The 13913-nt window shown below is 40.5% G+C and overlaps 1 protein-coding gene across 1 annotated transcript in view; it reads left to right on the top strand.

Moving 5' to 3' along the window:
• Positions 1–9413: 9413 nt before the first annotated feature.
• The window catches only part of DAPP1 (dual adaptor of phosphotyrosine and 3-phosphoinositides 1), a 50054-nt gene continuing 45554 nt past the window's right edge, over positions 9414–13913 (top strand). Inside the window, exon 1 of the mRNA XM_081304935.1 lies at positions 9414–9623. Coding sequence (XP_081161061.1) covers positions 9523–9623 — 101 coding nt within the window. The 5' untranslated portion in view covers positions 9414–9522. The remainder of the gene's footprint in view (positions 9624–13913) is intronic.

Below are 13913 nucleotides of genomic sequence, written 5' to 3'. Positions count from 1 at the left end.
CTATGGTGGGCCCCTGGCTCCTTGCCGGAGTGTCCGAAAGTGAGGGGTGGAACTGGCTTGTCTCTGGTCTGACACAATCTCTGGTTTTAGTTCCCAGTTAGCTATTTCGTAAAGGGTTGGTTAGATTCCCTTCACGCTGTCTCAGGGGGGGAGCCATTGACCGGGTGGGCGGGGCTGTTAGTAGAGCCGGGGGGCATGGGCTGTCTGCTGGGCCAGGCGGGGACACTTCTCGCTGCGCCAGGCCGCTGGGGGCTGCCTGTAGAGCTGGGCAGCTGCGGCCGCGTGGCTAAGATCCGGGCGGGCGGGGTGGCCGTTCGCTGAGCGAAAGCGGGGCCTCCCGGGACGGCGGAATGGCGGGTGCCGTCTGTGGGTTCGGGCGGGCCGTGCCGCTCGGGGCCGCCGGCCGCTTTCTGAAGCGGCTGGTGGCCGCGGGATTGTACCTCTGCACCCGCGGGGGGCCGCCTGTAGAGCCGGGCAGCTGCGGCCGCGTGGCTACGAGCCTGGCAGGCGTGGTGGCCGTTCGCAGAGCGAGAGCAGGGCCTGCCCGGGATGGCGGGATGGCGGGTACCGTCTCGGGTTCGGGCGGGCCTCGCCGCTCTGGGCCACTGGCCGCTTGCAGAAGCGGCTAGTGGCTGCGGGACTGGACCTCTGCGCCCACGTGGCCGGCCAAGATCCACTTGTCTGGGACAAACTGACACTTCTAATAAACCTACCAATTCCCGGCAGGTCCCCTCTTAACGGAATTTTGCTAGAAGTTTCTCAGTAGGTAGACTGCCGCTGTTCCAATGGGTCTTTCTGATCCCGTTAATGTGGAGACATTGGAATCGCTGCTTCCTCGCCGGCGTCCATGTTGGATCCCCCCCTAACATTTCTTTTTTTAAAATATTTTTTTAGCTGTTGATAGACCTTTATTTATTTATTTATTTATTTATTAATATGTGGTGCTGAGGGGCTGGGATTGTGGCTCAGCGGTAGAGTGCTCACCTAGCACATGCGGGATCTGGATTAGATCCTCAGAGACACATAAAAATAAAAGCCTTGTGCTGTGTCCATCGACACCTAAAAAACAATAAATATTTTTTAAAAAAATGTGTGTGTTGAAAATCGGACCCAGTGCTTCACACATGCCAGGCAAGTGCACTACCACTGAGCCACAGCCCCAGCCCTAACATTTCTTGATAAGTAAAATATTTTTTCAACAAAGTAAGCAGGGGAAGTGGCTCAGGGGTAGAGCACTTGCCTAATGTGTGAATTCCTGTGTTTGATCTCTAGTGTGTGTGTGCGCACACACACACACACACACACACACCCCATATATATACATATATATACACATACACATACATACGAATATTTTTGTACTCATATATGTACATACACAAAATTATATGTGTGTATAAATTCATCTATATAACATATACAAACACACATTTCTTTTTCAACAAACAATAAGATGCTCCAAAATTTTTAAGACTAATTTGATCATTTATGTCCATTTCGTGTCTAAGGCCAATATGGAAAAATTCAGTGCTGTGAATCAGCAGGATTGAAAAAGAGATTATTGAAACAGCGAGTGAAGTATGTGGTTTTCAAAAATATACCTTGAAAAGGGATATGAAAGCAAAAGTTGAAGTCTCTTTAATAAAAAATAATTATAGAATTCCAACATGGCGGCAGGCGCAGAGAGATCAAGTTTCTGACCTCTTCAGCTGTGCAGGCATAGGGAGTCGTAAACAACCTAAATCTGTTTGCTCAGGATCACTAGGCAATGCTGAGCTGACGTGGATCTGGGGCGAACAGTCTGGGCCTCTCAGAACACACACTGAGCCCGGATCGGCTGAATTCAAGCTCCCGTTCGCCTGCTTCTCGCAGACAAACAGCTGTGACTCAGCACTAATCCATCCAGCTGAAACAACTGGTCAGCCCTTCTCATCCTACGGAGGTAAATGCCTACCGAGCTTCATAGGTAGTGGCCACAGGTTTGAAACGGGGCTTGGGAGAGACAGTAAGGACCCACCCGTTGCATTGGTTGCCCAGCAAAGGGAAATGAACTGTCGCCATTTGCAAGAGATACCACCATGGCAGAGAACTGACATCATCAGACTGCGGCAGAGGAGATAACTTCATTGAAACCTGCGGCTACAGTGACTTCTTCCCTTTCCTTCTAATACCTTTCCTCCCAAGCATCTAATAAATTTATAGGAGTAAACAGTAACTCAGCAGTCAAACAGAACAAGAAGTAACATGAGCAGCTTCAAAAACCAAGGAAGAAAAGGAGTACAAACAATGCAGGACAGCCTAAATATTCAGGAGGACCTAGAGTCATCAGAAAAATGGTCATATAAAGAACTCAAGGGACACCTTAGACAGATGGAATGGAACCTTAAAGAGGATACAAGACAGCAAATTCAAGCAGCGAAAGAACACATTGAGAATGAATTACATAAACAGATAAAAGAAGAAGTTAAGCATCTTTATCAGGAGATAGAGATTATAAAAACTAATCAAACAATAATTCTAGAAATGAAGGAAACGATAAACCAAATTAAAAACTCAATTGAGAGTATCACTAACAGAGTGGATCAAGTAGAAGCCAGAACATCAGATAATGAAGACAAAATATATCATCTTGAAAACAGTCTAGCCAACTCAGAAAGGCTGGTAAAAAATCATGAGAAAAACATCCAAGAGTTATGGGATAACATAAAAAAACCAAACTTACGAGTCACCGGGATAGAAGAAGGTACAGAGATTCAAACCAAGGGAATGAGTAACCTGCTGAATGAAATAATTACAGAAAACTTTCCAGAAATAAAAAAGGAAACAGATATACAAATTGAAGATGCATACAGGACACCGAACACACAAAATCACAGTAGACCAACGCCAAGACACATTGTTATGAAGATATCCAATATACAGAACAAAGAGAAAATATTAAAAGCTACAAGAGAAAGGAGACAGATTACATTCAGGGGTAAACCAATAAGGTTAACAACGGATTTTTCATCACAGACACTGAAAGCAAGAAGGTCATGGAACAATGTATTTCAAACACTGAAAGACAATGGATGCCAACCAAGAATTCTGTATCCAGCAAAATTAAGCTTCAGGTATGACAACGAAATAAAAATCTTTCATGATAAACAAAAGTTAAAAGAATTTGCAGCCAGAAAACCAGCATTGCAAAGCATTTTGAGCAAAACACTACACGAGGAAGAAATGAAAAACAATAACCAAAACCATCAGTAGGAAGTGCCTCGGTAAAGACAGAGGGCGAGGGGAAAGATAATCATGGAGAAACAAACTAAATTTTTTTAAAAAAGGATAAATAATCAAACATGGATGGAAGTACAAACCATATATCAATAGTAACTATGAATGTTAATGGCTTAAACTCTCCAATAAAGCGACATAGGCTGATACCATGGATTAAAAAAACAAATCCAACAATATGCTGCCTCCAGGAGACACATCTGAGTGGAAAAAGACATACACAGGCTGAAGGTGAAAGGATGGGAAAAAATATAGCATGCACACGGTCCTCGTAAGCAAGCAGGGGTGGCCATCCTCATATCGAATAAAATCGACTTCAAGACTAAGTTAATCAAAAGGGATAAAGAAGGACATTATATACTGTTAAAAGGAACCATTCACCAACAAGACATAACAATTATCAATATTTATGCACCAAATAATGGTGCTGCGACATTCATAAAACAAATTCTCCTCAAGTTCAAGAATCAAATAGACCACAACACAATAATTATGGGTGACTTCAACACACCTCTCTCACCATTGGACAGATCCTCCAAACAAAAGTTGAATAAAGAAACTATAGAACTCAATATCACAATCAATAACCTAGACTTAACTGACATATATAGAATATATCAACCATCATCAAATGGATATACTTTTTTCTCAGCAGCACATGGATCCTTCTCAAAAATAGACCATATATTATGCCATAGGGCAACCCTCAGTAAATATAAAGGGGTGGAGATAATACCATGCATTTTATCTGATCATAATGGAATGAAACTGGAAATCAATGATAAAAGAAGGAAGGAAAAATCCTACATCACATGGAAAATGAACAATATGTTACTGAATGATCAATGGGTTACAGAAGACATAAAGGAGGAAATCAAAAAATTCTTAGAGAAAAATGAAAATACAGACACAACATATCGGAATCTGTGGGACACAATGAAAGCAGTTTTAAGAGGAAAATTCATCACCTGGTGGTCATTCCTCAAAAAAAGAAAAAACCAACAAATAAATGAGCTCACACTTCATCTCAAAGCCCTAGAAAAGGAAGAGCAAAACAACAGCAAATGTAGCAGAAGGCAAGAAATAATTAAAATCAGAGCGGAAATCAATGAAATTGAAACAAAAGAAACTATTGAAAAAATTAACAAAACTAAAAGTTGGTTCTTCAAAAAAATAAATAAGATCGACAGACCTTTAGCCATGCTAACGAAGAGAAGAAGAGAGAGAACTCAAATTACTAACATACGGGATGAAAAAGGCAATATCACAACAGATGCTACAGAAATACAGAAGACAATTAGAAATTATTTTGAAAACCTATATTCCAATAAAATAGAAGATAGTGAAGACATCGATAAATTTCTTAAGTCATATGATTTGCCCAGACTGAGTCAGGAGGATACACACAATTTGAACAGACCAATATCAATGGAGGAAATTGAAGAAGCCATCAAAAGACTACAAACCAAGAAAAGCCCAGGACCGGATGGGTATACAGAGGAGTTTTACAAAACCTTTAAAGAAGAATTAATACCAATACTTTTCAAGTTATTTCAGGAAATAGAAAAAGAGGGAGCTCTTCCAAATTCATTCTATGAGGCCAACATCACCCTGATTCCGAAACCAGACAAAGACACCTCAAAGAAAGAAAACTACAGACCAATATCTCTAATGAACCTAGATGCAAAAATCCTCAATAAAATTCTGGCGAATCGAATACAAAAACACATCAAAAAAATTGTCCACCATGATCAAGTAGGATTCATCCCTGGGATGCAAGGATGGTTCAATATACGGAAATCAATAAATGTTATTCACCACATCAATAGACTTAAAGATAAGATCCATATGATCATCTCGATAGACGCAGAGAAAGCATTTGACAAAGTACAGCATCCCTTTATGTTCAAAACATTAGAAAAACTAGGGATAACAGGAACTTACCTTGACATTGTAAAAGCTATCTATGCCAAGCCTCAGGCTAGCATCATTCTGAATGGACAAAAGTTAAAGGCATTCCCTCTAAAATCTGGAACAAGACAGGGATGCCCTGTATCACCACTTCTATTCAATATAGTTCTCGAAACACTGGCCAGAGCAATTAGACAGACGAAAGAAATTAAAGGCATAAAAATAGGAAAAGAAAAACTTAAATTATCACTATTTGCAGATGACATGATTCTATACCTAGCAGACCCAAAAGGGTCTACAAAGAAACTATTAGAGCTAATAAATGAATTCAGCAAAGTGGCAGGATATGAAATCAACACGCATAAATCAAAGGCATTCCTGTATATCAGCGACAAACCCTCTGAAATGGAAATGAGGACAACCACTCCATTCACAATATCCTCAAAAAAAATAAAATACTTGGGAATCAACCTAACAAAAGAGGTAAAAGACTCATACAATGAAAACTACAGAACCCTAAAGAGAGAAATTGAAGAAGATCTTAGAAGATGGAAAAATATACCCTGTTCATGGATAGGCAGAACTAACATCATCAAAATGGCGATATTACCAAAAGTTCTCTATAGGTTTAATGCAATGCCAATCAAAATCCCAATGGCATTTCTTGTAGAAAAAGATAAAGCAATCATGAAATTCATATGGAAAAATAAAAGACCCAGAATAGCAAAAGCAATTCTAAACAGGAAGTGTGAATCAGGCGGTATAGCGATACCAGACTTCAAACTATTCTACAGAGCAATAGTGAAAAAAACAGCATGGTACTGGTACCAAAACAGGCGGGTGGACCAATGGTATAGAATAGAGGACACAGAGACTAATCCACAAAGTTACAACTTTCTTACATTTGATAAAGGGGCTAAAAGCATGCAATGAAGGAAGGATAGCATCTTCAACAAATGGTGTTGGGAAAACTGGAAATCCATATGCAACAAAATGAAACTGAATCCCTTTCTCTCGCCATGCACAAAAGTTAACTCAAAATGGATCAAGGAGCTTGATATCAAATCAGAGACTCTGCGTCTGATAGAAGAAAAAGTTGGCTCCGATCTACATATTGTGGGGTCGGGCTCCAAATTCCTTAATAAGACACCCATAGCACAAGAGTTAATAACAAGAATCAACAAATGGGACTTACTTAAACTAAAAAGTTTTTTCTCAGCAAGAGAAACAATAAGAGAGGTAAATAGGGAGCCTACATCCTTGGAACAAATTTTTACTCCTCACACTTCAGATAGAGCCCTAATATCCAGAGTATACAAAGAACTCAAAAAATTAGACAATAAGATAACAAATAACCCAATCAACAAATGGGCCAGGACCTGAACAGACACTTCTCAGAGGAGGATATACAATCAATCAACAAGTACATGAAAAAATGCTCACCATCTCTAGCAGTCAGAGAAATGCAAATCAAAACCACCCTAAGATACCATCTCACTCCAGTAAGATTGGCAGCCACTATGAAGTCAAACAACAACAAGTGCTGGCGAGGATGTGGAGAAAAGGGTATACTTGTACCTTGCTGGTGGGACTGCAAATTGTTGCGGCCAATTTGGAAAGCAGTTTGGAGATTCCTGGGAAAGATGGGAATGGAACCACCATTTGTCCCTGCTATTGCCCTTCTCGGACTATTCCCTGAAGACCTTAAAAGAGCATGCTACAGGGATACTGCCACATCGATGTTCATAGCAGCACAATTCACAATAGCTAGACTGTGGAACCAACCCAGATGCCGTTCAATAGATGAATGGATAAAAAAAATGTGGCATCTATACACAATGGAGTACTATGCAGCAATAAAAAATGACAAAATCATAGAATTTGCAGGGAAATGGATGGCACTAGAGCACGTTATGCTTAGTGAAGCTAGCCAAACCCTAAAAAACAAACACCAAATGTCTTCTTTGATATAATGAGAGCAACTATGAACAGAGCAGGGAGGAAGAGCAGGAAGAAAAGATTAACATTAAACAGAGACATGAGATGGGAGGGAAAGAGAGAGAAAAGGGAAATTGCATGGAAATGAAGGGAGACCCTCATTGCTATACAAAATTACATATAAGAGGTTGTGAGGGGAATGGGAAAATAAACAAGGAGAGAAATGAATTACAGTAGATGGGGTAGAGAGAGAAGATGGGAGGGGAGGGGAGGGGGGATAGTGGGGGATAGGAAAGGTAGCAGAATACAACAGTCACTAATATGGCATTATGTAAAATTGTGGATGTGTAACCGACGTGATTCTGCAATCTGCATTTGGGGTAAAATTGGGGGTTCATAACCCACTTCAATCTAATGTATGAAATATGATATGTCAAGAGCTTTGTAATGTTGTGAACAACCAATAAAAAAATTAAAAAAAAATAAAAATAATTATAACATCTGAAAAATCTAATGTAAAAGCACATTACCAAATATTTTTTACAAAAGTCCAGTATTTTGTTGAAACCATTCAGTAATGCTATAGCAGATAGTACTGCTAAAATACTAAATGTGTAGAGAGTGGGGCGGGGGTGGCAAAAAAGGGAAGGATCTCTGGAAAATAGAATAAATTCCAAAATGGGAAGATGACATCAAAGGAAAAGGCAGTAAAATGGGATGTCTAAAGGAGAGAAGAAGGCAGAAAAATTGAAAAAGAATCAAAGGTCATCTGAGCAAATTCTGCTACTTCCCTCCCCACCCCCCAAAGAAAAGTTAACAAAGAGAAAAAAAAAACAGAATTTGCTAAAATGGGAACGAAATAGATACTAAAACACTAAACAAAGGGCTATAGAAAGGGAACAGGAAATCTGGTGCTCAGGCTGTTCCCCTATCTCTACTGTGTGCACATTTGGTACCTCCCTGGCCTCTGTTCAAGTGCACGGTTGATTCCTCTATGAAAAACCTGTAGCCAAAAGAATTCTAAATGTTGATGTACATCACATGCATGTGATCAGAGCTTACTTGACCCAAGCTTCCCCTAGATGCTCAGGAATTTCTCAGTTAACCAAAGTAAGCCAGGGTTGCACAAACCAATGGGAAACAGGTCACAAGGAAGAATTTTAAGGGTGGAATGACACAGAAGTACAGAACAGCCTTTAGCGAGCATCTAAATCCTTTAGGAACCACACTGCTGTCATGGTGTCTGTCCAGCAAAGCGGTCCTCCTCAAACTTTAACACACTGGATAAACCCTGAGTTCTGCACTCTTCACCTGGCTAATTCTCAGTCCACACTGAAAAAATAAGTTATAGAGCATCCTGGTGAACCTGAGTTAGTCAGGACATGGCGAGGTGATGGTGGGGAGGGGCAGGCAAACACACACACACACACACACACACACACACACACACACACACACCATACACCATACACACGAGTCAGCGCCCAAAAGCACATTCTTTCCTGCAGGTATGTACAGAAATAAGGACAGAAGCAACATATATTATTCACTCATAACTGTACTTTGTTCTATTTCCCAAGGATTGAGTCTCTGCAGTTACCCTTTAAGACATCCAGGCAAATAGAATTCTCCTCTATTACACAAATATAGACACAAAGACATATCAGGTGTAAGTCCAGTGAATTCTAGTATGTCCCATTAGGTGAGCTTAAGAATAACCTCTATAACTTTTTCCTACCTTCTTTTCACCCTATTCCTCTTCCATGGAAGAAACATGTCTCTGAGTAGTCCCAAGCTGAGTATCAAGGGTATTTCAGAAAGTTTTAGTGATTATGCATAAATATCGAGACAGTGTTAAAACGTACACTTCAGGGCTGAACTGATAGTTTGACTCTGATTTCTCCACCAGCTCTACAGATGTTCCTGACATGGAAGCTTCCTTAGTGCTCCTTGTGTGCATAAGAGAGAAAAGAAAGAAAGTGAGTGAATGAGTATATTCATTCTCCCTAAAAACCAGAGAAGCCCATAGTGTTAGGCAGAAGTTATAGTTTGGCTTCATGGAAAGAGTTTGAACTAATGTCCTCCTATACCAGGTGGATGGTCCCCTCTATGTCTCTGACAGAAACTGCCTGCCGGCGATGTGTGTGGGTGTCCCAGGTAGCTACCTAAGTTTGCATACTTCCTGACTCACAGAACACTCCTGCCAGAGCCTCAGGGCCAGGGTGGCAGTGTCAGTGGGAGGAGTAACCAAGTTTCACTTCCTCACTGTTTGGAGACTCACAGCCACAGCAGGCTCCCAGTTCACTGAGGAGCAGAGTCTAAGAAGCAGCTGAGCCCCTCTCTCCTCTTCCCCACAGCACCTGGCAGGGGGCTTCACAAGCGGACGGAAGGGCACGAATGGGCAGAGCAGAACTTCCAGAAGGGAAAATGAGTACCCAGGATCCCTTGGATCTGTGGAGCAGATCAGATGGAGACGCTGAGCTGCTTCAGGACTTGGGGTGAGAGAGAAAATCCCCTTTTCAAAGTGTTTTCTGGGTGAACTTAACCCCTACTCCATCCTGAAAGCTCAATTAATGATTATCCTTAGCTCTTTCTTTTTCTCTGCCACCTCTGTCTTCTAAACTGGCCACTTTATTTGTCTGTGTGTGTAAGGAATCTTCCCTTGAGGGGCCTAATTCTGTTGTAAAAACAGATTATTTTTTCCAAATGTGAAAGCAGATAAATACAGAACGTGGGACAAAAGTAAAATATTGAACATTCTTTAAAAATAGGGACAGAATTGGGATGTGTGAGTTGATGTTGCCTGGTTTCCTTGATATTGCTCTGCTTTACAAATAAATGTGCTGCTAAAGACTTTTGTGATCTGTTGACAGACTGTTGCTGGTAAGGTAAACAGAAAGCCTACCCTACTGTAAGTGAGAGGGACTTTTTCTAAAGAGAGAGAATGAGGAAGTTTTTGCCCCAATCTCATTAGTTTCTTTCTCCTCACACTGCATTCATGAGTTCTTTCTTGTATGTATATCTGTAGGGGCAACTTTGAGCCTTTTAAATACCAATGGAACAGAATAAAACTTCTGCCTCAAATAGGTAAGTGTAGGTAGGTGGAGTCATCAGAGTTCTATTTTAAAGAGGGACTAGATGACACAGCTCATTCAGGATATTTACTTCAAGTATTACACAAGAGAAGGGAATTTTCTAGAAAAACCAGACCTCTCACCTAATGTACTGGGAATAACCCTGTGAGACTGGTTTTGACACCTGCATTTCCAAAGAGGCCAAACCTTCACCTTCTGCCTGGGTCAGTAGCTCTAAATAGATCTTCACAACCCAACAACATAGAAACTGTTGTCATCTTCTTACAAAGAATAAAAATAAGCACCAAAGGGGAGTTTGAATAACTTGCTTATCTTTCAAGCATCAATCTCAAAAATCAATGAAATGGCAAAGCTGGGATCCCAAGGGCCATGTCTTTAACCAAGGAAAAACTGAAAAAGAATTGTATCTTTTTGTGTTGTATTACTGTGAAATTTCTCAGTGATTCCTTTCCGTGTGTGTGTGTGTGTGTGTGTGTGTGTGTTGGGGATTGAAACCAGAGGCATTCTAACACTGAGCTACATCCTGAGCCTTTTTTATTTTCTATTTTGATTCAGGGTCTTGCTAAGTTGCTGAGACTGGGATGGGACTGTTCATCCTCCCACCTCAGCCTTCTGTGTCACCCAGATTACCGGTGTGCACACCATGCTCAGCAGTAATTCCCATCTTTAGATTTTAAAACTGAGGTCTCAGAATTGATCTACCTTCATATGACAAATCAGATGCACTAGGTAGAATTTTCAAAAGGGAAACTCCTGCTATTAGGAAGTCAGAGTTCCATAATATCTCTGTCCTTCTCTATTGAATCTCCAAAGAGAAAAGGTAAAGGCCCCTCCACGAGCATCTAAAACAGGTATCACTAAGTCAAAGTGCTCAAGCTAGACTTGGGGCGTCAAAACTATATTGAATCATTAAGCTCTAAGGCTTCACCCTGTTTTGTTATCTATTGACAGCTCACTGTAGTAAGAAACCCCAATGGAGAAGAGAGACAGAGAAAATATTCAATTTTGGCCCTAAACTAAACAAATCCTTAAACCCAAGATCTGTGCTTGAGTCCTATTGGTGCACACGTAGATGTCAAAGGAACTGTAGGATGTCCCTGTAGACCACTGTGCTGCCAGGAAGAAGACACTATAGATAAACTCCACATTTCCTTCCCTGTAAAAAGAATAGACACTTGATACAAAGTCCAGAGTCTCTAAGAAAAGAAAAAAGTAAAAAAAAAAAGTGCATTTGTGTCTAGACTTCTTCTTTTCAGAAAAACTGGAAATTCATTAAACATATGAGTTGAGTTTAGTTTTTGTTTTGTTTTTTTTTAAAGAAAAACATGGGCAACCTGTAGTTATCTGGGGAAACTGCTTATCATTGTGGTTCTCCATCTTTGCTATGCAGAACAACCCAAGGAGTTTTTTTGGTTTTGTTTTTAAATTCCTGGTGCCCAGACTACACAACAGACAAATATTCTTGGTATCTCTGGGAAAAGCATTTCTCTCCAAGTGATTCAAAAGTGAGGCTGAGACTGAGACTCACTGCACAGAATATTTACTCTCAAAATCATTGAGTAAGTGTGGTTTTATTATTTATTTTAAGTGTGTTGGGTGTGTACCTGAATCTTCAAATCACTAATAAATTTTTTTGTTTTTTTTTTTTTACGGTGGCGGGGGGTCATTTTGGTCAATAACTTAGTTAAGGTATATTTTACATACATAAAATTTACCATTTCAAGTGCATAGTTCAATAAGTTTTATTAACTTTAAGGAGTGATATAACCATCACCACAAATCAGCATTAGAACTTTTTCATTCCACCAGAAGAACTCTCAGGAGCATGGTTCCCCTAGGGTAGGATGGGGAGTAAACAAAATCCTGATTTCTAGAGTTTGTCTATTTCACCAATAGAGACAAACTCAAGCTATTTGCCTCTACCAAGGAATGGTCAAGTTCAAACTGCCAAGGATTTAATATTTTCAATATTAATATTTAATATTTGCAAATCAAATATTTTACGATTAACCTGAGCCAGTATTTAGCCTTCTAGTACATCACTGATATGCTTTTCATAGGTAATAATTTAATTAATCCTGACAATGACTTGTTGCCTTTGACAGAATTGTGAATTTAAATTAAACTTGTTCTTTGAAGCTTTAACTTACTGAGGGTATTGTCTGGATCAAACCTTCTGATTAATTCAGCTTTTTAAAAAACTCCATAAAAAATGATGTCATGTAATTGATAGATAAAAGGTAGTTGGGTTTTTTTAATTATTTATTTTAATAGTGACACAGGGCTTGGCAGCACATACCTATAATCTCAGGGACTACAGTGGCTGAGGCAAGAGCTTTGAAAGTACACAGCCAGCCTCAGCACGTTAGGAAGCCCGAAGCAATTTAGTGAGACCCTGGGCCAAAAATAAAAAGGGCTGAGGGATGTTGCTCAATGGTTAACTCCCTTTAGGTTTAATTCCTGGAAACAAATAAATAATAATAATAACAACAACAACACGTAATAATAGGAACTTTAATGACTTAAGTTTTTAATTATTTTCAGTAGGTTATTTGTGTAGTTAGGTAAATTTTATGTTATATTTTTGATAGCTATAAACATAATTTAGTGGTTAAATTATAAAAAAGCATATATCAGCCTTCGTTCTATTTTTCTTCAAGCTCTAGAATATATAAGTTCTGTAAATTGAACCCTGAGCTGAAGTAAATTCATCATTTTCTTTCCAAGTCACTTGCTTAGAGCGCAGGATTATTATTCTCTCAAGTCCCTAAATCAAGCAACTCAGATGCATTTCCATCCCTGTCTCATTCATAGTGTCAGTCCAAAAGCATTTATTTTCTTTCAGCCTAAGTGCCTAAAAGCGAAGGAGGAAGAGGGGAGAAAAAAAAAAACCTGTCCTAAACTGTGGCTCAGTTTCACTTACTTTGATGGTGTGGGATTAGGGGGAGGCAGGAGGGGGCAAGGCCTGTTCCCTAATGTGCCACTGGTGTGAACAACTCTGGGTAAGAAGCAGACAGAGATTGTGGTCAGGCCTTCTCTACTTTCAAAATCAAGACAGGGATTTGGCACAGTGATGGAGGCTGCATTCAGCCCCCTTCCCCTGGTCTCTGCAGCCCCTGGCCAGACCCACATGGCCAAATGGATCTGGCAGCTCCCCTTGCCCAGGACCCCCAGGCCCCCCCACCATCCCCGCTGGCTACTCCTGTTCCCCACTAGAAAGGAGGATGGGGACTAGTGAGCGCTCTGCATCCAGTTCTTCCAGTCTTATTTTGTAATGGATTAAGAGCCAACCTTTGGGGCTGGGCTGGGGCTCAGTGGTAGAGCACCGTGCCTTGCACACATGAGGCACTGGGTTCGATCCTCAGCACCACATAAAAATAAATAAATAAAATAAAGATATTGTGTCCATCTACAACTAAAAATATATTTAGGAAAAAAAAACAGAGCCAAACTTTGAAGATGACTACACAAAGCAGCCCATATTAGATGCTAGAACAGCCCAGCTAGCTGGGTTGGATCAGCTGGACAAGAATAACATAGAGCCCTAAGAGAACAGCCTAGAAGAACTAGTGGAGGTTTCCTGGTGATCTTCTCAGCCCCAGATTGGACGGGGGTGGGGGTGGGGTGTGCAGTTAGAAGAGACCTGTTTCAAAGACAGATTCTGAGTAAAGGATGATGATGAGTTTCCAATGA

The sequence above is a fragment of the Spermophilus citellus genome, assembly GCF_964194105.1.
Source record: "Spermophilus citellus genome assembly, chromosome: 8".
In the NCBI taxonomy this organism is placed as follows: domain Eukaryota; kingdom Metazoa; phylum Chordata; class Mammalia; order Rodentia; family Sciuridae; genus Spermophilus; species Spermophilus citellus.
Note: the sequence above shows the minus strand (reverse complement) of the source record. Positions and strands in the feature narration are given on the sequence as shown.